General features: G+C 45.8%; 1 protein-coding gene across 2 annotated transcripts in view; it reads right to left on the bottom strand.

The window, feature by feature from the left end:
* The window catches only part of nckap5l (NCK-associated protein 5-like), a 50,588-nt gene that overhangs the window by 2,945 nt on the left and 23,110 nt on the right, over nt 1–24,533 (bottom strand). For both annotated transcript variants that reach the window (XM_035739113.2, XM_035739114.2), the window contains exons 3-10: nt 21,658–21,792; nt 21,376–21,483; nt 21,136–21,255; nt 20,230–20,328; nt 17,162–19,852; nt 16,636–17,048; nt 16,366–16,504; nt 3,405–3,480 (exon numbers count right to left, since the gene is read on the bottom strand). In XM_035739113.2, coding sequence (XP_035595006.1) covers nt 3,405–3,480; nt 16,366–16,504; nt 16,636–17,048; nt 17,162–19,852; nt 20,230–20,328; nt 21,136–21,255; nt 21,376–21,483; nt 21,658–21,792 — 3,781 coding nt within the window. The remainder of the gene's footprint in view (nt 1–3,404; nt 3,481–16,365; nt 16,505–16,635; nt 17,049–17,161; nt 19,853–20,229; nt 20,329–21,135; nt 21,256–21,375; nt 21,484–21,657; nt 21,793–24,533) is intronic.

Below are 24,533 nucleotides of genomic sequence, written 5' to 3'. Positions count from 1 at the left end.
CAGGTTTGTAGGCCTCCTTGCTCGCACACACTTTTTCAGTTCTGCCCACACATTTTCTATGGGATTGAGGTCAGGGTTTTGTGATGGCCACTCCAATACCTTGACTTTGTTGTCCTTAAGCCATTTTGACACAACTTTGGAAGTATGCTTGGGGTCATTGTCCATTTGGACGACCCATTTGCGACTAAGCTTTAACTTCCTGACTGATGTCTTGAGATATTGCTTCAATATATCCACATAATTTTCCTACCTCATGATGCCATCTAGTTTGTGAAGTGCACCAGTCCCTCCTGCAGCAAAGCACCCCCACAACATGATGCTGCCACCCCCGTGCTTCACGGTTGGGGTGGTGTTCTTCGGCTTGCAAGCATCCCCCTTTATCCTCCAAACATAACGATGGACATTATGGCCAAACAGAGCTACAGTGCCTTGCGAAAGTATTCGGCCCCCTTGAACTTTGCGACCTTTTGCCACATTTCAGGCTTCAAACATAAAGACATAAAACTGTATTTTTTTGTGAAGAATCAACAACAAGTGGGACACAATCATGAAGTGGAACGACATTTATTGGATATTTCAAACTTTTTTAACAAATCAAAAACTGAAAAATTGGGCGTGCAAAATTATTCAGCCCCTTTACTTTCAGTGCAGCAAACTCTCTCCAGAAGTTCAGTGAGGATCTCTGAATGATCCAATGTTGACCTAAATGACTAATGATGATAAATACAATCCACCTGTGTGTAATCAAGTCTCCGTATAAATGCACCTGCACTGTGATAGTCTCAGAGGTCCGTTAAAAGCGCAGAGAGCATCATGAAGGACAAGGAACACACCAGGCAGGTCCGAGATACTGTTGTGAAGAAGTTTAAAGCCGGATTTGGATACAAAAAGATTTCCCAAGCTTTAAACATCCCAAGGAGCACTGTGCAAGCGATAATATTGAAATGGAAGGAGTATCAGACCACTGCAAATCTACCAAGACCTGGCCGTCCCTCTAAACTTTCAGCTCATACAAGGAGAAGACTGATCAGAGATGCAGCCAAGAGGCCCATGATCACTCTGGATGAACTGCAGAGATCTACAGCTGAGGTGGGAGACTCTGTCCATAGGACAACAATCAGTCGTATATTGCACAAATCTGGCCTTTATGGAAGAGTGGCAAGAAGAAAGCCATTTCTTAAAGATATCCATAAAAAGTGTCATTTAAAGTTTGCCACAAGCCACCTGGGAGACACACCAAACATGTGGAAGAAGGTGCTCTGGTCAGATGAAACCAAAATTGAACTTTTTGGCAACAATGCAAAACGTTATGTTTGGCCTAAAAGCAACACAGCTCATCACTGTCAAACATGGTGGTGGCAGCATCATGGTTTGGGCCTGCTTTTCTTCAGCAGGGACAGGGAAGATGGTTAAAATTGATGGGAAGATGGATGGAGCCAAATACAGGACCATTCTGGAAGAAAACCTGATGGAGTCTGCAAAAGACCTGAGACTGGGACGGAGATTTGTCTTCCAACAAGACAATGATCCAAAAAATAAAGCAAAATCTACAATGAAATGGTTCAAAAATAAACATATCCAGGTGTTAGAATGGCCAAGTCAAAGTCCAGACCTGAATCCAATCGAGAATCTGTGGAAAGAACTGAAAACTGCTGTTCACAAATGCTCTCCATCCAACCTCACTGAGCTCGAGCTGTTTTGCAAGGAGGAATGGGAAAAAATGTCAGTCTCTCGATGTGCAAAACTGATAGAGACATACCCCAAGCGACTTACAGCAGTAATCGCAGCAAAAGGTGGCGCTACAAAGTATTAACTTAAGGAGGCTGAATAATTTTGCACGCCCAATTTTTCAGTTTTTGATTTGTTAAAAAAGTTTGAAATATCCAATAAATGTCGTTCCACTTCATGATTGTGTCCCACTTGTTGTTGATTCTTCACAACAAAATACAGTTTTATATCTTTATGTTTGAAGCCTGAAATGTGGCAAAAGGTCGCAAAGTTCAAGGGGGCCGAATACTTTCGCAAGGCACTGTATTTTTGTTTCATCAGACCAGAGGACATTTCTACAAAAAGTAGGATCTTTGTCCCCATGTGCAGTTGCAAACCGTAGTCTGGCTTTTTTATGGTGGTTTTGGAGCAGTGGATTCTTCCTTGCTGAGCGGCCTTTCAGGTTATGTCGATATAGGACTTGTTTTACTGTGGATATAGATACTTTTGTACCTGTTTCTTCCAGCATCTTCACAAGGTCCTTTGCTGTTGTTCTGGGATAGATTTGCACTTTTTGCACTAAAGTATGTTAATCTCTAGGAGACAGAACGTGTCTCCTTCCTGAGCGGTATGACGGTTGCGTGGTCCCATGGTGTTAATACTTGCGTACTGTTGTTTGTACAGATGAACATGGTACCTTCAGGAGTTTGGAAATTGGAGGTCTACAATTTATTTTCTAAGCTCTTGGCTGAATTCTTTTGATTTTCCTATGATGTCAAGCAAAGAGGCATTGAGTTTGACGGTAGGCCTTGAAATACATCCACAGGTACACCTCCAATTTACTCAAATGATGTCAATTAGCCTATCAGAAGCTTCTAAAGCCATGTCATCATTTTCTGGAATTTTCCAAGCTGTTTAAAGGCACAGTCACCTTAGTGTATGTAAACTTCTGAACCACTAGAATTGTGATGCAGTGAATTATAAGTGAAATAATCTGTCTGTAAACAATTGTTGGAAAAATGACTTGACATGCACAAAGTAAATGTCCTAACCGACTTGTCAAAACTATAGTTTGTTAACAATAAATTTGTGGATTGGTTGAAAAACATTTAACCCCCTTTTCTCCCCAATTTCATGGTATCCAATTGTTTTTAGTAGCTACTATCTTGTCTCATCGCTACAACTCCCGTACGGGCTTGGGAGAGACGAAGGTTGAAAGTCATGTGTCCTCCGATACACAACCCAACCAAGCCGCACTGCTTCTTAACACAGCGCCATCCAACCCGGAAGCCAGCCGCACCAATGTGTCGGAGGAAACACAGTGCACCTGGCAACCTTGGTTAGCGCGCACTGCGCCCGGTCCGCCACAGGAGTCACTGGTGTGCGATGAGACAAGGATTTCCCTACTGGCCAAACCCTCCCTATCCCGGACGACGCTAGGCCAATTGTGCGTCGCCCCACGGACCTCCCTGTCGCGTCCGGTTACGACAGAGCCTGGGCGCGAACCCAGAGTCTCTGGTGGCACAGCTGGCGCTGCAGTACAGCGCCCTTAACCACTGTGCCACCCGGGAGGCCAAAGGCAATTATGAAATGTAAAATATTCTCTGTTTTGATTATGTAAAGTGTAAGGAAGAACTAAATACAAGCAATACTGGATCCCTCCATCAACAAGGATTGTGAGCAGACCATTTTCCTACCTGCAAAGGGCGGGTAGTGAACTAGGTCCGCTAAATTCTCATCTGAGGGAACGTTGCTTATCAGATGTTCTGAACCCTGAGGAAAGAAAAAACAGAAACAGAGTTAATTAAGTGAAATAACAGCCAAAAAACATACATAGTACACACAACAATAATCACATAATAACATAAGTCACACAAAATAAAGTAAAAAATACAACCTTAAGCAACAATGAATGGGGTTCACAGGATCAAGATCAGCTTTTTGAGCATTAGCGTAACCTATGCAAGAATGAGTTGTTAATAGTTTACTTGTTGTTTGAGATATCAATACCAAATTCAGTGTGGTTCATCTTAGGGATGACCATGATAGAGATGCCAAGTTTCAAGTTGATAGGCAACTGTGGAGTGGATTAATAGTGGTTTAAATGGACATGTAAAGTCAGATTTTTGATTTGTCAACTTTTGACCAATCCTTTTAGCTATTCTCAAACTAAGTTCAAGTGGAACTGACTGCATTTTAGCAACATTGAATCTGATTAAAATCTGTTCATATACACCCCCAGGAAGAATGACAACTTTAAAAAAATATGTTTTGTAATTTTCACATTTTCAAAAATTCATAGAATATTTGGGAACGAGGTAGAGTAAGGTATTTGTGAAAATTCTGTAGCAATATAGAGTGGGAAAGTGGCCGTGTCGCTTGGACAATTAATAGACACTGCAGTAAATAAAAACTAATAAAAACATCTGTCGTCCAGGACAGGAGTCTACGCAGACCGATGCGTTATAGCCAATCAGAGCTACAGTAAGCCTTTATGTAAATAAGCCATTTTCAACAGCGCAGCTTTAGATCATTAGAACACATTCTTCAAAAGCCAAAAAATACACCTGAATGGATTTCTGAAAATATGTACAGTAAATACCAATTTTACAGTCCTATTGATCAAACAACCATGAAAAGATAGGCTCTCTCCCTCAGTTATGCTCATCAACATCAACAATATCCACAACTAATGCTAGCCAGAGGGAGATTATCTTAAAATAAACAAGGGAATATTAGATAAACCCTCTCAAACGTTTTTCAGCTAGTTTGCCGTCAAAATTGCACTGATAAACGATGGAGAATAGTAGCCTACTCGTCCTTCTGCAGATTGCCTGCCAATGCATGCTTGTCCCAACCAATGATGTATATAAACCCTGGATTGCGAATGCTATGTATTGGCCATTGAGAGGCTTTGAAACTACCTGTAAAAATGTATATTGGCTCTCTCCAGTAGGCGCAGTCATCCATAGGAATGAATGGAATTCAACTGTATTTAAATTACACTGAACAAAAATGTAAACACAACATGTAAGGTGCTGGTCCCATGTTTCATTAGCTGAAATAAAGGAGGAGAATGTATGTCTTTCAGCCACCCATGGCTGAACCCCTGCCCAGTCATGTGAAATCCATAGATTAGGGCCTGATGATTTTATTTAAATTGACTGATTTCCTTATATGAACTGTAACTCAGCAAAATCTTTGAAATTGTTGCATGTTGCGTTTCTATTTTTGTTCAGTATAAATGTTTCAAGGACAAAATTACAGGTATTTAAGTATTTTTGTTGTTCTAGTGGGGACAGTAAGATTAGTCATCTCAATTAATTATTACTTTAAGGATTTTTAAAAAATATATAAAAACATATGTTTGTATGTTTAGCTCACATAATAATTTAAAAGTATGCATTAAGGTGTCTGTAATAGAATACAGGTGGCAAAAACAAATGTAGACACTAATAAATGCATTTCTATATCTTCCAAAATACAACACCCCCTACTGGTCATCTAGTGTATGTTTCACGCATTAATCCAGAGTTGAATTGCTAAATTGTAATTATTTCACCACTATGGCCTATTTATTGCCGTACCTCCCTAATCTTCTACATTTGCACACACTGTATATTGACTTTTCTATTGTGTTATTGACTGTACGTTTGTTTATTCCATGTGTAAGTCTGTTGTTTGTGTCACACTGCTTTGCTTTATCTTAGCCAGGTCACAGTTGTAAATGAGAACTTGTTCTCAACTAGCCTACCTGGTTAAATAAAGGTAAAATAAAATGTCAAAAATAATAAAAAATACTAACCAATAATTTACATGAACCCTAGATTGCAGATGCTATTTATTGGCCATTGGGAGTCTTTGAAGCCACCGGTCGGCCATATTGGCACTCCCTAGTAGGATCAGTCCTCCACGGGAATGAATGGAATTACACAATTTAATTTTGTTGTTGTGGGGACAGTAACATTCATACTCTCAAAAAAAAAATACTTTCAGGAAAATGTTTTTAAATATTATTTATTTTTTATGTTTAGCTCACATAATATAATTTAAAAGTACGCATTACGGTGTCTAATAGACTGAATGTGTCAAAAACGGATGTCGAGATTAATAAATGCATTTCTATAGCTTCCAAAATATTTTTTACATTTCAGGAGTGCCAAGATTTCAATACAGCACCCCCTGTCAGTCATCCAGGGTTTATACACATCATTGGTCCCAAACCACATTTTGACAACTGAATGGGAACTTGCCTGCCTGCCTGCCCATTTGATCGATGCCAAATACATTTGATTGACAACTAAGGGTGCGTTTGTAAATTTCCTCCAGTGTGTCAGAGTGCGCTCTGGGTTGTTCGTAAACTCAGAGCGTTGTCAGATTGTCTGTTCGTAAGTTCAGAGAGTTTTGCTGGACACTGGACGCTCTGGCCAAGGTAGGGTTGATCCGAGCTTTCCTCACAACGGCAGTCAAGCACCCAAGCTAACTTGCTAAAGCTGGCTAGCTTGCTAGTTACTTCCAGAAACAAATTAGAGAACACTTCACTGACCATTTCACTCACCCTAGCAGAGTTGGTTAAGCTGTACATGTTATCTGGAGGATTAGTGACCAACTGTGCTGCTGGCAACAATTAAATCACTTTTTTTGCTGATGTTTACTGACACCTATGGAAGCCAATTCCCACCACCATTTTTGAATGCCAATACTATCTAAAAATGCCAAAATACTAAGTCAAAATTTCAACACTATCTCTAAATTTCGACATGCTAGGTCAGAATTTCAAGATACTAAGTCCAAATTTTGAGATACTAACTTGAATTTTGAAAATAGTAGAACATAGGATATGTTTCTTCATTTGTGGCCTTATGTGGCAATTTCTATCTATCCACGTTGCAGAGATCAGTACAGCAGGGCCACCGGCTGTGGCGAGCTGGAATTTTCCCCAACACTTTTGATTCATTTTAATATATTGACACAAAAGCATTGAAAAGAGGGAAAAGTACTATTGTTTAGACTGATTTGCCTCATGATTTGTCATCTGTGCTTCAGTCTGATAACAACCACAGTTGCAGGTAGCCTAGAGACGCCTATGCACGCTGATCCCCTCTGACCAAGGGAAAAGAAGAGGTAACGTCATTTACTTCTAGCCTAAGCTATGTAGTGCATTTATAGCCTAAGCTATGTAATGTATTTATAGCCATTTGTGTTAAGAGAAAATGTGAATGTGATCAAATTTGGTTTGCATTCAAACTTCAGGTGTCTAGGCTACCTAGACCTTATCAATTCAAAATTATTGACTGGAATTAATCAACACAATAGTGATAACATGTTTATTTATTTTAGTTAAGAACAAATTCTCATTTACAATGACGGCCTACCCAGATAACGCTGGGCCAACTGTGCGCCGCCCTATGGGACTCCCAATCACGGCCGGTTGTGATACAGCCTGGAATCGAACCAGGATCTGTAGTGACGCCTCTAACACTGAGATGCAGTGCCTTAGACCACTGTGCGAGTAACTTTTTAATTACAGATGCAAAGGCCTACACAATGCAACCCTGCAGAAAGCAAACTCAGCCCTCAGTTCTATTGTCCAATCGCAGTTGTTGTCGATAACTATTATTATTATTCTTTTTTAAATCTTGTCCCAGATAAAACCGTTTTACAGCTGATTTATTACTTTGTTATACCCTCCAACTTGGGTCCGAAGTTTTACCTGGTTAGGTTAGCCCAGTGGTCCTCAAACCTCTCCTCGGGGAACCCCAGAGGTTTCACACAGAACTTGTTCACCTGATTCAGAGTGCGCTCTTCACAGACAAATCCCAATTTCAACTGTACCGGGCAGATGGCAGACAGCGTGTATGGCGTTTGTGAGCGAGCGGTTTGCTGATGTCAACGTTGTGAACAGAGTGCCCCATGGTGGCGGTGGGGTTATATGGGCTGGCATAAGCTACGGACCACAAACACAATTGCATTTTATCGATGGCAATTTGAATGCCCTGAGATACCGTGACGAGATCCTAAGGCCCATTCAGCACGATAATAATGGCACAAGGATCTGTACACAATTCCTGGAAGCTGAAAATGTCACAGACATGTCACCACCCATTGAGCTAGAGCTGAGCGATATATCAAATTAATTCAAATGTATGTTTTTTTGCACAATATTCCAATTGCCTGTATCGCAAGAATGTAGGTTTTGTGTCCGCTTATTCTCATGTTGTATTTTTGGTCTTGTCTCCTTCGCTCCTCTGTGTGCGCCTTCCTATTTACACCAGAGATATCGATATAATGACGAGATTCACGTCTCCGCCCTAACAATGGGAGTCACTGTCCCAAAATGCGGGAAGGCTGCAACAAGCTGTCTCACCCTGATCTTTTTCACCTGTCTTGTGCTTGTCTCCACCCCCCACCAGGTGTCTCCAATTTTCCCCATTATCCTCTGTGTATTTATAATGGCGTGTTCTGTTTGTCTGTTGCCAGTTCGTCTTGTCTTGCCACGTTTTACCAGCGCTTTTTGCAGTTTTCCAGTCTTTGTAGTTTCTGTTTTCTAGTCCTCCTCGTTCTGATTATTCTGCCTGCCCTGACCCTGAGCCTGCCGTCCTGTACCTGTCGGACTCTGATCTGGTTGCAAACCTCTTTTTGTCCTTGACCTGCCCTTTGCCTGCTCCCCGTGTTATAATAAATTATCTGAGAACTGAATCATCAACCTCCTGTGTCTGTATCTGGGTCATATCCTGAGTCGTGAGAGTACGAACTGGCCATGAGTTACCCAGCAGAATCCTACCAGCCCCGCAACGCTGTCTGCCTACAAGGAGCCACCATTGGAAGACACGAGGAGCTACTTCAGAACCTTATGGAAGGACTCCATACCTTGGCGGAATGCCATGACCAGGGTTTCAACTCAGTGCTGGAGCAATTCCGCAAGTTATCTACTACGTCACCCCGCTCCTCCGCTCTCTCCACTGGCTTCCAGTTGAAGCTCGCATCCGCTACAAGACCATGGTGCTTGCCTACGGAGCTGTGAGGGGAACGGCACCTCAGTACCTCCAGGCTCTGATCAGGCCCTACACCCAAACAAGGGCACTGCGTTCATCCACCTCTGGCCTGCTCGCCTCCCTACCACTGAGGAAGTACAGTTCCCGCTCAGCCCAGTCAAAACTGTTCGCTGCTCTGGCTCCCCAATGGTGGAACACACTCCCTCACGACGCCAGGACAGCGGAGTCAATCACCACCTTCCGGAGACACCTGAAACCCCACCTCTTTAAGGAATACCTAGGATAGGATAAAGTAATCCTTCTCACCCCCCTTAAAAGATTTAGATGCACTATTGTAAAGTGGCTGTTCCACTGGATGTCATAAGGTGAATGCACCAATTTGTAAGTCGCTCTGGATAAGAGCGTCTGCTAAATGACTTAAATGTAAATGTACTAAGCAGCAAGCCACTACAGTAACCCCCCGCTACCAGTGGTGCTACTCCCCAATCTAGCCCGGCTTCCAGAGAACCCTGCTTACCTCCTCCGGAGCGCTACGTTGGAGATCCAGGATCCTGCCTGGCATTTCTCTCCCTGTGTTCTCTCATCTTTGAGCTGCAGCCCTCTTCGTTACCCTCAGATCACTCGAGAATAGCATACTTGATGACGCTGATGTCTGGGAGGGCTCTCGCCTGGGCTACGGCAGTGTGGGAGCAACAATCCACCATTTGCCTCAGTCTGGAGGAGTTTGTGGCGGAGGTTAGAAAGGTGTTCGATTCTCTGTTGTCCGGGAGAGAGGCTGCTCGTAAGCATCTGCGCCAAGACTCCCATAGTGTGGCAGACTATGCAGTAGGTTTTCGCACTTTGGCCGCTGAGAATGCCTGGAACCCGTAAGCTCTTTTCGACACGTTCCTGAATGGATTATCAGAGGTAGTCAAAGACGAGCTCGCAGCCCGGGAGCTTCCCATGGACCTCGACTCTCTCATAGCCTTGACTGCAATAGTCTGCTCCCTGTCACACTCGCTCATCCAAGGTGCCAGCCTCACCTCCGAGGAATCCCGGAAGTACCCGGGAGAATCCGATGTCACCCAAGTTCCCACGGGAATCACCAAGGGCTATCGACTTGCTTCCTCCGGAGCCCATGCAACTTGGCAGGGCCAGATTTTCTCCTGCTGAACACTTACGCAGACTGAGCACTGAGAGCTGTCTGTATTGTGGAACTGCAGGACATTACATATCTACCTGTCCATTAAAAGACCATGGTCATCAAGCAGGTATGAGTACGCTGGTGAGCCGTACGGGAAGTTTCCCTTCTTCCATTACTCGCACCTCTCTCCATGCTTTTCTGTTGTGGGGTGACCAGTCCAAATCTCTCCGGGTGCTCATTGACTCTGGGGCAGACGAGAGCTTTTTGTTAAATCAGAAAAATGTGAATTCCATCTCCTTCCTAGGGTACGTCATTGCTGCTGGAAATATTCAGCTGGACTCTGACAAGGTGAGAGCGGTGATGGATTGGCCTCAACTCACATCCAGAGTACAACTGCAACATTTCCTGTGGTTTGTTCATTTCTACCGCCGCTTCATCCGGGGTTACAGCACCCTGGCTTCCCCCCTCTCAGCACTCACCTCTCCCAAAGTTCCATTCACGTGGTCTCGAGCAGCTGACTGGGCGTTCTCGGACCTCAAGCATTGGTTTATTACAGCTCCCATTTTAACCCATCTGGACCCGTCCCATCAGCTTGCCTTAGACTTCATTCAGAGTGGGGGCTGTTCTGTCCCAGAGTTTGGCCAAGGACCAAAAGTCGCATCCCTGCGTTTTCCTTTCCCATCGTCTTAACCCCGAAGAGAGGAACTACGATGTGGGAAATCGAGAACTACTCGCGGCCAAGATGGTGTTGGAGGAGTGGAGGCACTGGTTAGAGGGGGCAGAACAACCATTCGTAGTGTGGACTGATCACAAGAACCTGGAATATCTCCGCACCGCCTCAATTCTAGGCAAGCTTGATGGGCCCTGCTTTTCACTCGGTTCAATTAACGATTTCCTACCGCCCGGGGTCCAAGAATGTGAAGCAGTCTCATGCTTCCATAGCCCAGCTGCTACACCGTCGGACCCCGAGACCATCCTCCCTACCTCTTGTCTCATATATCCCTGGACTTCATCACTGGTCTCCGTCCATCAGATGGAAACACCACGACCCTTACAGTGGTGGATAGGTTTTCCAAATTGTCCCATTTCATTCCCCTTCCCAAGTTATCCTCAGCCAAGGAGACGGCCCAGCTCATGGTGCAGCACGTCTTCCGGATCCATGGACCTCCGGTGGACATTGTCTGCGATCGTGGTCCTCAGTTTCTGGAAGGCGTTCTGCACCCTCATTGGGTCATCGGCCAACCTGCCCTCTGGTTTTCACCCCCTGTCTAAAGGCCAGTCGGAGCGAGGACCTGGAGACGGCTCTTCGTTGCCTGGTCTCTGCCCACCCCACCCCCTGGAATCAGCAACTAGTGTGGGTGGAATACGCCCGCAACACCTTTCCCTGCTCGGCCACTGGTCTCAAGATCACCTCCAAGTATCGGCAACAGGCGGACCGCCACCGGACCCCTGCTACCCACTACCGTCTTGGGCAGAGGGTATGGCTGCCCACTTAGGATCTACCCCTCCAGGTGGAGTCCCGTAAACTTTCCCCCCCGTTTTATTGGCCCTTTCCCCATCTCAAAAATTCTTAGCCCCTCTGCTGTTTATCTTCTGTTGCCCCACACCCTCTGTATACCTTTCATGTGTCTAGGATTAAACCTCTATCTCCTGTTTCTTGCCGTTCTGTCCCTGATTGACGCTGCCCTGTATTACTGACCCCCCAGCCTCTCACGCCAACAATGATGATAGACCATATCTTCCTCTCTAACAATGCAGTTTCAACTCGCTATTTGTATTTAAGATTTGGTCCAACAGAATCGGTCATATAGACAAACACATTGAGACATAATTTTACTGTAATAGAGGATACGTTCACTAACAATACTCTTTTTATGTCTCAACTACTCAAATTGCACGCCGAGCAGACACTACTGAGAGTGTCAATGAACATTGATTCTGGAAAATGAATGCTCAGTTTGTCACACACATCATTGGGGTACCACCTAATTCATTGTTATACTAGCTGTCTAGTCTGTTTTTGATAAATGTGCAACAAGCTTAAAACACAATTATATAAGGAACTGGCAATTCATTCTGAGAAATAAGGTAGCCCACTTGATTTCAACATATGAACAAACATCTGGACAGGCTAATATGCTTTTCAAACAGTTGGAGACAGACAGAACGGTTTGTTCATAACAATTAAATGGTTCAACCTTGTTAGCTAGCAAATACTGTAGATTCAAATCGGCTAAACTGTAAATATAAAGATTAGCCAGCTAATCACTAGCAAAAAAGGGCATTTTTATATACAGACTTGAAAGCCAGATCATTTTTATTATTATTTTGATAGAATAATTAAATTATTAGTGGGTGTTATATATAGCCTAGGTATAACTTCACAAGTCCTGAATTCATTATCCTTGTAAGGATCTGACGGCGAGTGAGTGATCTGCCTCTACCCTCAGTCCTATTAACCAACATACAATCATTGGATAACAAAATAGACGAGCTACGATGATCAAGACAAAGGAGATGATTGTGGACTACAGGAAAAGGAGGACCGAGCACACCTCCATTCTCATCGACAGTGCTGTAGTGGAGCAGGTTGAGAGCTTCAAGTTCCTTGGTGTCCACATCACCAGTTAACTGTCATGGCCCAAACAAACCAAGACAGTTGTGAAGAGGGCACGACAAAGCCTATTCCCCCACAGGAGACTGAAAAGATTTGGCATGGGTCCTCAGATTCTCAAAAGGTGTTACAGCTGCACCATCGAGAGTATCCTGACTGGTTGCACCACTGCCTGGTATGGCAACTACTTGGCCTCCGACCGCAAGGCACAACTTTGGGTAGTGCTGGCCAGTACATCACTGGGGCCAAGCTTCCTGCCAGCCAGGACCTCTATACCAGGTGGTGTCAGAGGAAGGCCCTAAAAATTATGAAAGACTCTAGCCACCCTAGTCATAGACTGTTCTCTCTGCTACCGCACGGCAAGCGGTACCAGAGCGCCGCCAAGGCTTCTTCTAAAAGCCAAGGCTTCTTCTAAAAGCTTCTAACCCAAGCCATAAGACTCCTGAACAGCTAATAAAATGGCTACCCAGACTATTTGCATTGTCCCCCTCAACCCCCTCATTTTAAGCTGCTGCTACTCTCTGGTTATTATTTATACATAGTCACTTTAACTCTACCTATATGTACATATTACCTCAATTACCTTGACTAATCTGTGCCCCCTCACATTGACTCTGTACCGGTACTCCCCGTAAATAGCCTCGCTACTGTCATTTTACTGCTGCTTTTTAACTATTTTTTACTTAACACTGCATTGTTGGTTAAGGGCTTGTAAGCATTTCACTGTAAAGTCTACTACACCTGCTGTATTCGGCGCAAGTGACAAATAAAATTGGATTTGATTGGACCTCTCTGTACTTTGCTCCGTTCATCTTTCCCTCAATCCTGACTAGTCTCCCAGTCCCTGCCTCTGAAAAACATCTCCAAAGAATGATGCTGCCGCCACCATGCTTCACCTTAGGGATGGTGCCAGGTTTCCTCCAGACTTGACACTTGGCATCCAGGCTAAAGTGTTCAATCTTAGTTTAATCAGAACAGAGAATCTTGTTTCTCATGGTCTGAGAGTCCTTTAGGTGCCTTTAGGCAAACTCCAAATGGGCTCTCATGTGCCTTTCACTGAGGAGTGGCTTCCGTCTGGCCAATCTACCATTAAGGCCTGATTGGTTGAGTCATGCAGAGTTGGTTGTCCTTCTAGAAGGTTCTCCCATCTCCACAGAGGAACTATGCAGCTCTGTCAGAGTTACCATCGGGTTCTTGGTCACCTCCTTGACCAAGGCCCTTCTCCCCCAATTGCTCAGTTTGGCTGGTTGGCCAGCTATAGGAAGACTATTGGTGGTTTCAAACTTCTTCCATTTAAGAATGATGGAGGCCACTGTCTTCCCGGGGTCCTTCAATGCTGCAGAATCTGTTTGTACTCTTCCCCAGATCTGTGCCTCGACACAATCCTGTCTCGGAGCTCTACGGACAATTCCTCCTTTCTACTCTGACATGCACTGTCAACTGTGGGCCTTATATAGACAGGTGTGTGCCTTTCCAAATCATGTCCAATCAATTGCATTTGCAAAGAAATTCTAAAAACCTGTTCTCGCCTTGTCATTATGGGGTATTGTATGTAGATTGATGAGGGAAAAAAATATTTAATCCATTTTAGAATAAGGCTGTAACGTAACAAAATGTGGAAAAAGTCAAGGGGTATGAATACTTTCCCGAATGCACTGTACATTGTGAATCGGCCATAAGTATGAAAGGAATGTAGAAATGATTTTTAGGCCATATCGCCCAGCCCTACATTGAGCATGTTTGGGATGCTCTGGATCTAAGTATACGACAGCATGTTCCAGGTCCCGCCAATATCCAGCAACTTTGCACAGCCATTGAACAGGAATGGGACAATATTCCACAGGCCGCAATCAACAGCCTGATCAACTCTATGCGAAAGAGATGTGTTGCGCTGCATGAGCCAAATGGTGGTCCCACCAGATGCATATCTGTATTCCTAGTCATGTGAAATCCATAGATTAGGGCCTAACGGATATATTTCAATGGACTGATTTCCTGTATATCAACTGTAACAGTAAAATCTTTGAAATGGTTGCATGTTATGTTGCGTTTATATTTTTGATCATATTCAGCGGGTGTTCATATTCAGCGGGTGATCATATTCAGCGGGTGTTCACATTCAGCGGGTGTTCATATTCAGCGGGTGTTCATATTCAGCGGGTGTTCACATTCAGCGGGTGTTCACATTCAGCGGGTGTTCATATTCAGCGGGTGTTCATATTCAGCGGGTGTTCATATTCAGCGGGTGTTCATATTCAGCGGGTGTTCACATTCAGCGGGTGTTCATATTCAGCGGGTGTTCACATTCAGCGGGTGTTCATATTCAGCGGGTGTTCATATTCAGCGGGTGTTCATATTCAGCGGGTGATCATATTCAGCGGGTGTTCATATTCAGCGGGTGTTCACATTCAGCGGGTATTCACATTCAGCGGGTGATCACATTCAGCGGGTGTTCATATTCAGCGGGTGTTCATTCAGCGGGTGATCATATTCAGCGGGTGTTCATATTCAGCGGGTGTTCACATTCAGCGGGTGATCATATTCAGCGGGTGTTCACATTCAGCGGGTGTTCACATTCAGCGGGTGTTCACATTCAGCGGGTGTTCACATTCAGCGGGTGATCATATTCAGCGGGTGTTCATATTCAGCGGGTGTTCACATTCAGCGGGTGATCATATTCAGCGGGTGTTCATATTCAGCGGGTGATCATATTCAGCGGGTGTTCACATTCAGCAGGTGATCACATTCAGCGGGTGTTCACATTCAGCGGGTGATCACATTCAGCGGGTGATCATATTCAGCGGGTGTTCATATTCAGCGGGTGTTCACATTCAGCGGGTGTTCACATTCAGCGGGTGTTCACATTCAGCGGGTGTTCACATTCAGCGGGTGTTCACATTCAGCGGGTGTTCACATTCAGCGGGTGTTCACATTCAGCGGGTGTTCACATTCAGCGGGTGATCACATTCAGCGGGTGTTCACATTCAGCGGGTGTTCATATTCAGCGGGTGTTCACATTCAGCGGGTGATCACATTCAGCGGGTGATCATATTCAGCGGGTGATCATATTCAGCGGGTGTTCATATTCAGCAGGTGATCACATTCAGTTCATATTCGGGTGTTCACATTCAGCGGGTGATCATATTCAGCGGGTGATCACATTCAGCGGGTGTTCATATTCAGCGGGTGTTCACATTCAGCGGGGTGTTCACATTCAGCGGGTGTTCATATTCAGCGGGTGTTCATTCAGCGGGTGATCATTCAGCGGGTGATCATATTCAGCGGGTGTTCACATTCAGCGGGTGTTCACATTCAGCGGGTGTTCACATTCAGCGGGTGTTCACATTCAGCGGGTGATCATATTCAGCGGGTGTTCACATTCAGCGGGTGATCATATTCAGCGGGTGATCACATTCAGCGGGTCTTCACATTCAGTGGGTGATCACATTCAGCGGGTGACAAAATGAATCAGTTATTCATGCTTGAACTGCATTCACCCATCTGCCTTAATGTACGTCATGGAATTTTGGTCAAATAGAAGCTATTTTTAAAACTATTAAATTATCAATGACTTAGCCATCTCTTATCACCAATCCCTTAGTTTTTCCTCAAACTTAGTTAAGAGCTGTACCATGGGCCTACACATCGTGTTATTATGGTTCATGGGAATAGGTTTTTCAAAGGTTTTTCCCAATTTCCAGAATGATGGACCTTAAAAGGTCCTTGAAGCAAAGTTGTTTGGCATGAAGAAAGACGCCTACACACAAAGTGGGCCCCAGTTTCTGTGTATCAAATTATCTATATATATTTTTTTAAATGCTTGAGTTATTTGACCATGGCAAGGGGAAAAAAAGAAAAAAAATACCTTACAATACCTTTGCTGTGAACCTCTAATGAATACTCATTGTAACTCAGCTGCAGCCTACCTTCTGTATGTCCTCTCTGTTGGCGGTGTGGCTGATGATGCTGTCAGTATGGTGGCTGCTGAACGGTCTGGAAGTCTTACAGTCAAAGGAGAGGCGTCTCTGAGCCACACTGATGCCACTGAAGTCCTTCCCATCCACCCTACAGTCACACCAGATAACGGAATTGGTTTATTAAAGGAAAGACAACACAAAACAACGGATCAAAATCAGATCAATCTTAACTGGCTTATACATAGAATCCAACAGTGCTTGCTTCTATCATTTCCTCACCTGTTCAGTAACTGCTGCATGAAATTGTCTGAGCGCGCTCCCCTGTACATAACGGCCAGCTGGCCCTGTGATTGGTCCATCACCACCTCACAGGAGTGACCCCTCCCAGAGCGGTCTATCCCAACCCCCTCGACCCCGTTCATGTAGGCTCTCTCCTCCTCCAGAGCTCTCCTCAGACCCTCCGCCTTCTCCATCAGCATAGAGATATTCAGGCTCTCCACCCCCACCCCATCTCCTTTAGACTTAGACCCCGCCATCTTGGAAGGGATGTTCAGCCTCCACTCTCCACCCTTCTTTTCGTCTTTGACTTTAGGGGGTATGTCTGGTTTGCGGCTCAGAGCTGGGAGTTTGCTCTTCTTCAGGCCGAACCAGCTTGCGATGCCATTGGAGCCTTTCTGTTTCACCTCGGTGACCTGTTCAAAGTGTTTATTTATCAAATTGATGACAGCAAACACTCTGAAATACTTGATAATAACACGTTACGACTCAACACGACAACACAGTTAGAGAAAACAACCATCAATACCTGTCCTCTGTCTCGGTCCTGCTCTGCCAGTTTCAGCATGTTCTCCTCAATACCCTTCATCACCTTCTCTTCCATGGCTGACGTCGGGCCGGGGGTGGGGCCGGGGACAATGGGGACAAGGTGCCTCTCCTCCTCCTGCTGCGTGCCTGACATTGGCCTTGGGGGAGGAAAGCTGTCTCCGTGCGCCGTGGTGTTTCTCTTCCTGTTTGCGTTGAGCTTGCTCCTGTCCTCGGACTTGGATGAGTAGCGTGGCGTCAGCGCCGGGGCATCCAGGGTGGGTTTCCCAGCTCCACCTCTACTGACAGCTGAGGGTGAGGGAGCTGGGGCCTGGCAGGGTTTAGACGGGGACTTAGGCAGGACTTTGTTGGGGCTGTTGCTGCTCTGAGGGATGCTGGGTGCAGGTTGTTTACCCTGGTAAGACAGGTTCAGAGAAGCTGGGCATTTCACGTTGTGTGGAACCACGGGAGAGTCCGTGTTTGGGGATGGGAGGCCCAGTTTACCTTTGGGGCTGTCTGTATTAGTCACACCCACTCTGGATGAGAGCGTCTCCAGCTCTGCCTTAGCGACTAAAGAGCCAGAGAGAAGAGACTTAGCTGCTGGATCATAGGACTGACAAGCACCAGGGAACATCAAAGCAACACTACCAAGAATACCTTTAGGCTTACCATCCAAAGAGTCTGTATATTTTGAGTGCCTCTGCTCCTCTAAATTATGATCCACAGGCCTCTCCGCTGTCTTACTCCTGTCATCGTTAAAAGTGACTATACTCTCATCACTATGAGGGTCTGGCTTGTCTACTGGCAGCAGCACATTGACTTGCAAATCCTCAGAGCTCCTCAGCTTGCCAAGTGCAGCCAACCTGTCTTTGAATGTGTGACTAGACTCGGCTGGCTGCCTCCCTGGCCCTGCTACCCGAGAAGGCCTCTTGGGAATGGATGAGGGATCATGTCTCTTGGCTGGGAGAGCTGGAGGCTGGGACTGGGAGAGATCAGAGTTCTGCATGGTGGTTTCTTTAGTGTCCTGGTCCTGCGATCCTCTGTCTTTCATGCTGGCGTAGTGAGCAGGGCTCCCCTGAAACTGAGCTGGTCTGAGGGCAGAGGGGTTGGGCAGACTGTGGTGGCCGTGCCAGACTGGGCTCTCTGTGTTCACATCCTGATCGGACGAGGATGAAGAAGATGAGGAAGATGAGGAGGAGGAGGAGTCCGAGGCAGGGGAGAAATGCTGCAGCTGGAGACTACGGACATTCTCTTTCTGTAGTAGTGGATTCACTAGCTTCCTGTCACTATCTGTGTTGGTATGAGAGGAAAATGATGTGTTTACGTTCTCTGGGACCTTGGATTCTTCCAGCTGAGCCGAGGTGGAGAGTTCCAAAACATTCTCATAGTACGGGACCTTCTGAGGAGAGGCCCTGGGTGTCTGTGATGTGCCAGGGGCCAGTGGCTTGGGGACCACACAGCTTGACTTGGGGACCGAGAGGCTGCTGTAGCAAAGTTCCTTGGCTGGAGGGGAGCAGGCGCCCTCAGGCTGTGGCGGGGAGGTGGGGGCTGAGGCTGAGTGTGTGGTGGCTGGGTAGGACTCTGACCTGGCGGGTGGAGGAGGGTGCCTGGTCCTCTCTGTGGTGGTGGCTCTGCGTGAGGGGACAGGGGAGTGGTACACCTCATAGTTATTGGTACGGCAGGGGATCTTGGAGGTGCGGGTGAGCTGTGGGCTCAGACGGACAGGACTGGCCGCTGCCTGGGTCCTCTCTGCCATCGTGGGGATCTTTATAAACTTTAGGATCCTGGACGGGGAGTTGATCGCAGCAGCTTTGACGTCGATGAGGCAGGAGGAGGGGATGGGGCTGAAGGCCACATTGGCTCTCCCTGAGAGAGCTCCCTCCTCTGCTGGGCCACTGTCTTTCTCTGGAATAACTACATCACTCAAAACATTATCACTGTCATTGGAGGAGAGGAGAAACCCATTGGTTTCCAGCTCACAGTATGCAATCTGAGGGTTGTCCTTCACTCCAGGGACAGGCAGCTGGGAGGTAAACAAACTACTGCTGTCTTCAGAGTTTCCTTTAAGACAGTCCTCTTCATCTGTGCCCTGGACCTGCCCTGTCTTTATCGCTGCCTCTGGGCACCGATTGGCTGGACTAGTCTGATCTACGCTTGTGACTGACAAGTAAGAGTTGGGACCCGCTGGTTGCTGGTGGTCATTCATTGTCTGGTGTTTCTCCACTGATGTGCTCTTGATGTGGAACTCACTTAGAGCAGCTGCGGTGGGTGTGCCTTTGACGTGGTTCGGCGTTGAATTAGGCTTCGGAGTGCAAATATGGTTACATTTGACCGGACTGTCTGTGCTCCTCTTGCAGTGAGTAGGACATAACCGCCCTTCACCATCGACGCGCTGTTGGTGTTGCGTGCTGTCAGAGTCTGAGCAAGAGCAGCGGCAGCGTGCCTGGTGCTTCTGACACAGGTCTCCAGCAGCCAGCACCGCCTCCGTGGACATCAGAACCTGGCTGTAGTCACAGAAGGAAACGCTGCCCGCCGAGGGGTGGAACTTGAGGGGGTCAGTCTCCTCCATCTTGCGGAGGACCTCCAGGATGTGTGCTTTCTTTTTGAAGAATGGGGACAGGGCCTCCATGGATGCGGCTGGGGCTCGGGGGGGAGTTGCTGGGGCCTGTGGCAGTGTGCGGTGGAACCCATTTCCCTGTTGAGAGAAATATTGTCAGGTTGTTATTATAGGAATGAACGTGTTCTCAATAACTAAATTGGTTAAACAAAGGTTATAAACAAGATTCAAATCATTTCTTTCAATAGCACTTCCACCAGACTGCAGCCTTATACTGTGTATGAAATATCGACAGAACAAACCACTGTTGGCATAAGTGAAGGAAATCAGTTTAACAGAGAAAGTCCAGGTCTCTTGAATACAATAGTGAAATAGAAAGGATATCCATTTCATATGAGAAACCATAGAGCCAACAGTATACGTCATGACTGCTGCCGTAACCCAGACAGTGTTTATCCCCCTAGGAGTCTACAGCTATGTCTCAGGATTAAGTGTTGACCGTGCTTTGTCCTCACCTTGGCTTGTGCTTGACTCTGTGACTGTGACTCCACCTGTTTGTCAAAGACATTGTGCAGCAGCTGTGTATTGTACACTGGGAGGGGTCCTGGCTGCACCTGTAACAGTAAATTCAATGCAATTAGGATATCATGTACACCACTTTAAGCAAAAAAAATGGTTGTAGGACTCTATACAATAGGCTACATCACTACACAGCAGATTATGACAGATTATGACGTTGCCCTGAGACATGGCTGTATACTCCTATAGCGCACACAAAAGTGTTCTTCAGGCTGTCCAGATTAGAAAACCTATTTTTGGTTCAAGGTAGAACCCTTTTGGGTTCCGTATAAACCCTCTGTAGAAAGGGTTCACATGGAACCCAAAAGGGTTGTACCTGGAACCAGAAAGGGTTCTTTAAAGGGTTCTCCTACGGGGTTAGCCTGGAGAAACCTTTAAGGTTCTAGAGAGCACCTTTTTTTTCCTCTAAGAGTGTTTAACATGGCTCTAGACTCAGTTGGTGTCACGGCCGTCGTTGGAAGTAGACCAAAGTGCAGCGTGGTGAGCGTACATTTCTCTTTTTATTTAAAATGTCGCCAACAAAACAAGAAACTAAAAACAACCGTGAAGCTTACAGGGCTCTAGTGCCACTAACAAAGATAACTACCCACACTGAAAGGAGGGAAAAAGGGGCTACCTAAGTATGATTCCCAATCAGAGACAACGATAGACAGCTATCCCTGATTGAGAACCATACCCGGCCAAAACATAGAAATAAAGAAACCTAGAAAACAAAAAATAGAATGCCCACCCCACATCACACCCTGACCTAACCAAATAGAGAAATAAAACGTCTCTCTAAGGTCAGGGCGTGACAGTTGGTGTAATGTTGCCGTGTCTCAGGGCAGATTGTTATTTTATACCTGGTCGTGAGGGCTTGAATGGTTTGGTAGTTTCTGTTGGAAGAGCTCACAGAGCACTCTGTTCTGTCTCTCCAGGTCAAACACATGCATCTTCAGCTTGATGCACTCCTCTCGCAGATCCTGCGTATATGTATACACAAAAGCGTATCATTAAAACCACAACCCATGTCTTACCGGTTGTGATTCAAAATGGGCTTTCAAAAAAAATGATGGATTGTTGAGGATGACTTGTCAGTTTGCCTTTTGGTTGAGTAGAGCTTGGACCACATGGTTGGCCACCTCGTCCAGACATCTCTCATATGCCTCTCTTTGACTCTCATTTGCCAACACAAGAGCTGAATTCTCTGCCTGTTAAAAGAAGCCAATAGATTATTCACAACTGTAATTGTTTAGCATGACAATAACTCTCATAAATTTGAAAATTGAAATGAAAGCAATGAATATGTGGTGAAACTATATTTGAAAAAATGACATCATTTCAGACGCTTTATATTCAGTTCATTAAGATTGGGGTTGACTCACCTCCAGCTCTCTGAGTCGGTCCACGAGTTCTCCGCTGTTCTCTTCTTCCTCCAGGTAGTCCTCAACGTCCCCCTCGTCTGACTCCAGGTCTTCATCACACATCCTCGGTTCTGTAGCATCAGACATCGTTCTCATCTGGAACACAAGGAGGTTCATAATGTTACAATCGTCTCACTTTTACACCCAAAACATCAATGTACTATGTAATCACCAACATACAGTAAGCCCTAGGACCATGCCTCAGGACAACCTGGCTTGATGACTCCTTGCTGACCCCAGTCCACCTGGCCATGCTGCTGCCCCAGTTTCAACCGTTCTGCCTGTGACTATGGAACCCTGACCTGTTCACCGGACATGCTACCTGTCCCAGACTGGCTGTTTTCAACTCTTTAGAGACAGCAGGAGCAGTAGAGATACTCTGAATGATCGGCTATGAAAAGCCAACTGACATTTACTCCTGAGGTGCTGACCAGTTGCACCCTCGACAACCACCGTGATTACTTGGCCATGTTCTGTTATAATCTCCACCCGGCACAGCCAGAAGAGGACTGGCCACCCCTCATAGCCTGGTTCCTCTCTAAGTTTCTTCCTAGGTTCTGGCCTTTCTAGGGAGTTTTTCCTAGCCACCGTGCTTCTACACCTGCATTGCTTGCTGTTTGGGGTTTTAGGGTGGGTTTCTGTACAGCACTTTGTGATATCAGCTGATGTAAGAAGAGCTTTATAAATACATTTGATGATTTTGATTTGTAGAGATATCAAAGTATATCTGACCAAATTAGGAAAGACAAACATTGTCATTTTGAATTCCGTAAAGTGAGTGTGGAAGAGGTAAAAAAAAGAAGATCGTTGTCTATCAACAATGACAAGCCACCGGGGTGTGACAACATGGATGGAAAATTACTGAGGATAATAGCTGACGATATTTCCTCTCCTATTTGCCATATTTTCAATTTAAGCCTACTAGAAAGTGTGTGCCCCCTGGCCTGGAGGGAAGCAAAAGTCATTCCACTAATCCCCTTTACTGGCTCAAATAGCAGACCAACAGCCTGTTAACCAACCCTTAGTAAACTTTTTAAAATGGAGTTTGACCAGATACAATGCTATTTTACAGTAAACAAATTGACAACAGACTTTCAGCACACTTATAGGGAAGGACATTCAACAAACACAGCACTTACACAAATGACTGTCACGCTCTGACCTTAGAGAGCCTTTTTATGTCTCTATTTTGGTTTGGTCAGGGTGTGATTTGGGTGGGCATTCTATGTTCTGTTTTCTATGTTTTTGTATTTCTATGTTTTGGCAGGGTATGGTTCTCAATCAGGGACAGCTGTCTATCGTTGTCTCTGATTGGGAATCATAGATAGGCAGCCTTTTCTCCTTTTGTCATTGTGGGACGTTGGCTTTGTTAGGGGTACGATAGCCCTTGTAAGCTTCACGGTCATTTTTTGTCATTTCTGGTTTTTGTTGGCGACATTTTACTAAATAAAAGAAAATGTACGCTCACCACGCTACACCTTGGTCTTCCTTTAACGACGGTCATGACAGAACTTCCCACCACAAACGGACCAAGCAGCGTGGTAAGGGAGAGCAGCGTCTTCAGGAGGACTGGACATGGGAGGACATCCTGGACGGCAAAGGATCCTGGACTTGGGAGGAGATCCTGGTATGGATCTCCAGCCTGGTGAGTCCTGTGCCTGCTCCCAGATCCAGGCCTCCTGTATGTCTCCCCAGCCTGGTGAGCCCTGTGGCAGCTCCACGCACCAGGCTGCCCATACGTCTCCTCACTCCAGTGATGATCCATGGCCTGAAGCCTCCAGTGATGATCCATGGCACGAAGCCTCCAGTGATGATCCATGGCAAGAAGCCTCCAGTGATGATCCATGGCAAGAAGCCTCCAGTGATGATCCATGGCACGAAGCCTCCAGTGATGATCCATGGCACGAAGCCTCCAGTGATGATCCATAGCAAGAAGCCTCCAGTGATGATCCATGGCACGAAGCCTCCAGTGATGATCCATGGCACGAAGCCTCCAGTGATGATCCATGGCACGAAGCCTCCAGTGATGATCTATGGCACGAAGCCTCCAGCGACGATACCCAGTCCAGAGCCTCCAGCGACGGTCTCCAGTCCGGAGCCCGCGGCGAGGGTTCCCGCACCAGAGGCGGCACCAAAGTGGGGTGAGCTAGAGGTGGAGCGGGGTCTACGTCCCGTACCAGAGCCGCCACCGCGGATAGATGCCCACCCGGACCCTCCCCTATAGGTTCAGGTTTTGCGGCCGGAGTCCGCACCTTTGGGGTGGGGGTGGGGGGTGTACTGTCACGCCCTGACCTTAGAGAGCCTTTTTATGTCTCTATGATGATAGGCTGAGAGAAAGTTATGGTAAAAAGATTGTGGGGGCTGTTTTGTCGACTTCAGTGCTGTTTTTGACATTATCGATCATAGTCTGCTGATGGAAAAACGTATGTGTTAAAGCTTTACACCCCCTGCTATCATGTGGATAAAGACTTACCTGTCTAACAGAACACAGAGGGTGTTCTTTAATTGAAGCCTCTCCAACATAATCCAGGTAGAATCAGGAATTCCCCATGGCAATCTTTACTAATGACTTGCCACTGGCTTTGAGTAAAGCAAGTGTGTCTATGTATGTGGATGACTCAACACTATACACGTCAGCTACCACAGCGGCTGAAATGACTGCAACACTTAACAAAGAGCTGCAGTTAGTTTCAGAGTGGGTGGCAAGGAATAAATTAATCCTAAATATTTCTAAAACTAAAAGCATTGTATTTAACTAAATCTTGTAATAAATCATGTGGAAATTGAGCAAGTTAAGGCGACTAAACTGCTTGGAGTTACCGTGGATTGTAAACTGT

This window comes from Oncorhynchus keta, chromosome 27 (genome assembly GCF_023373465.1).
Source record: "Oncorhynchus keta strain PuntledgeMale-10-30-2019 chromosome 27, Oket_V2, whole genome shotgun sequence".
In the NCBI taxonomy this organism is placed as follows: Eukaryota; Metazoa; Chordata; class Actinopteri; order Salmoniformes; family Salmonidae; genus Oncorhynchus; species Oncorhynchus keta.
The sequence above is the reverse complement of the archived record's forward strand: the minus strand, read 5'-3'. Positions and strand labels throughout refer to the sequence as shown.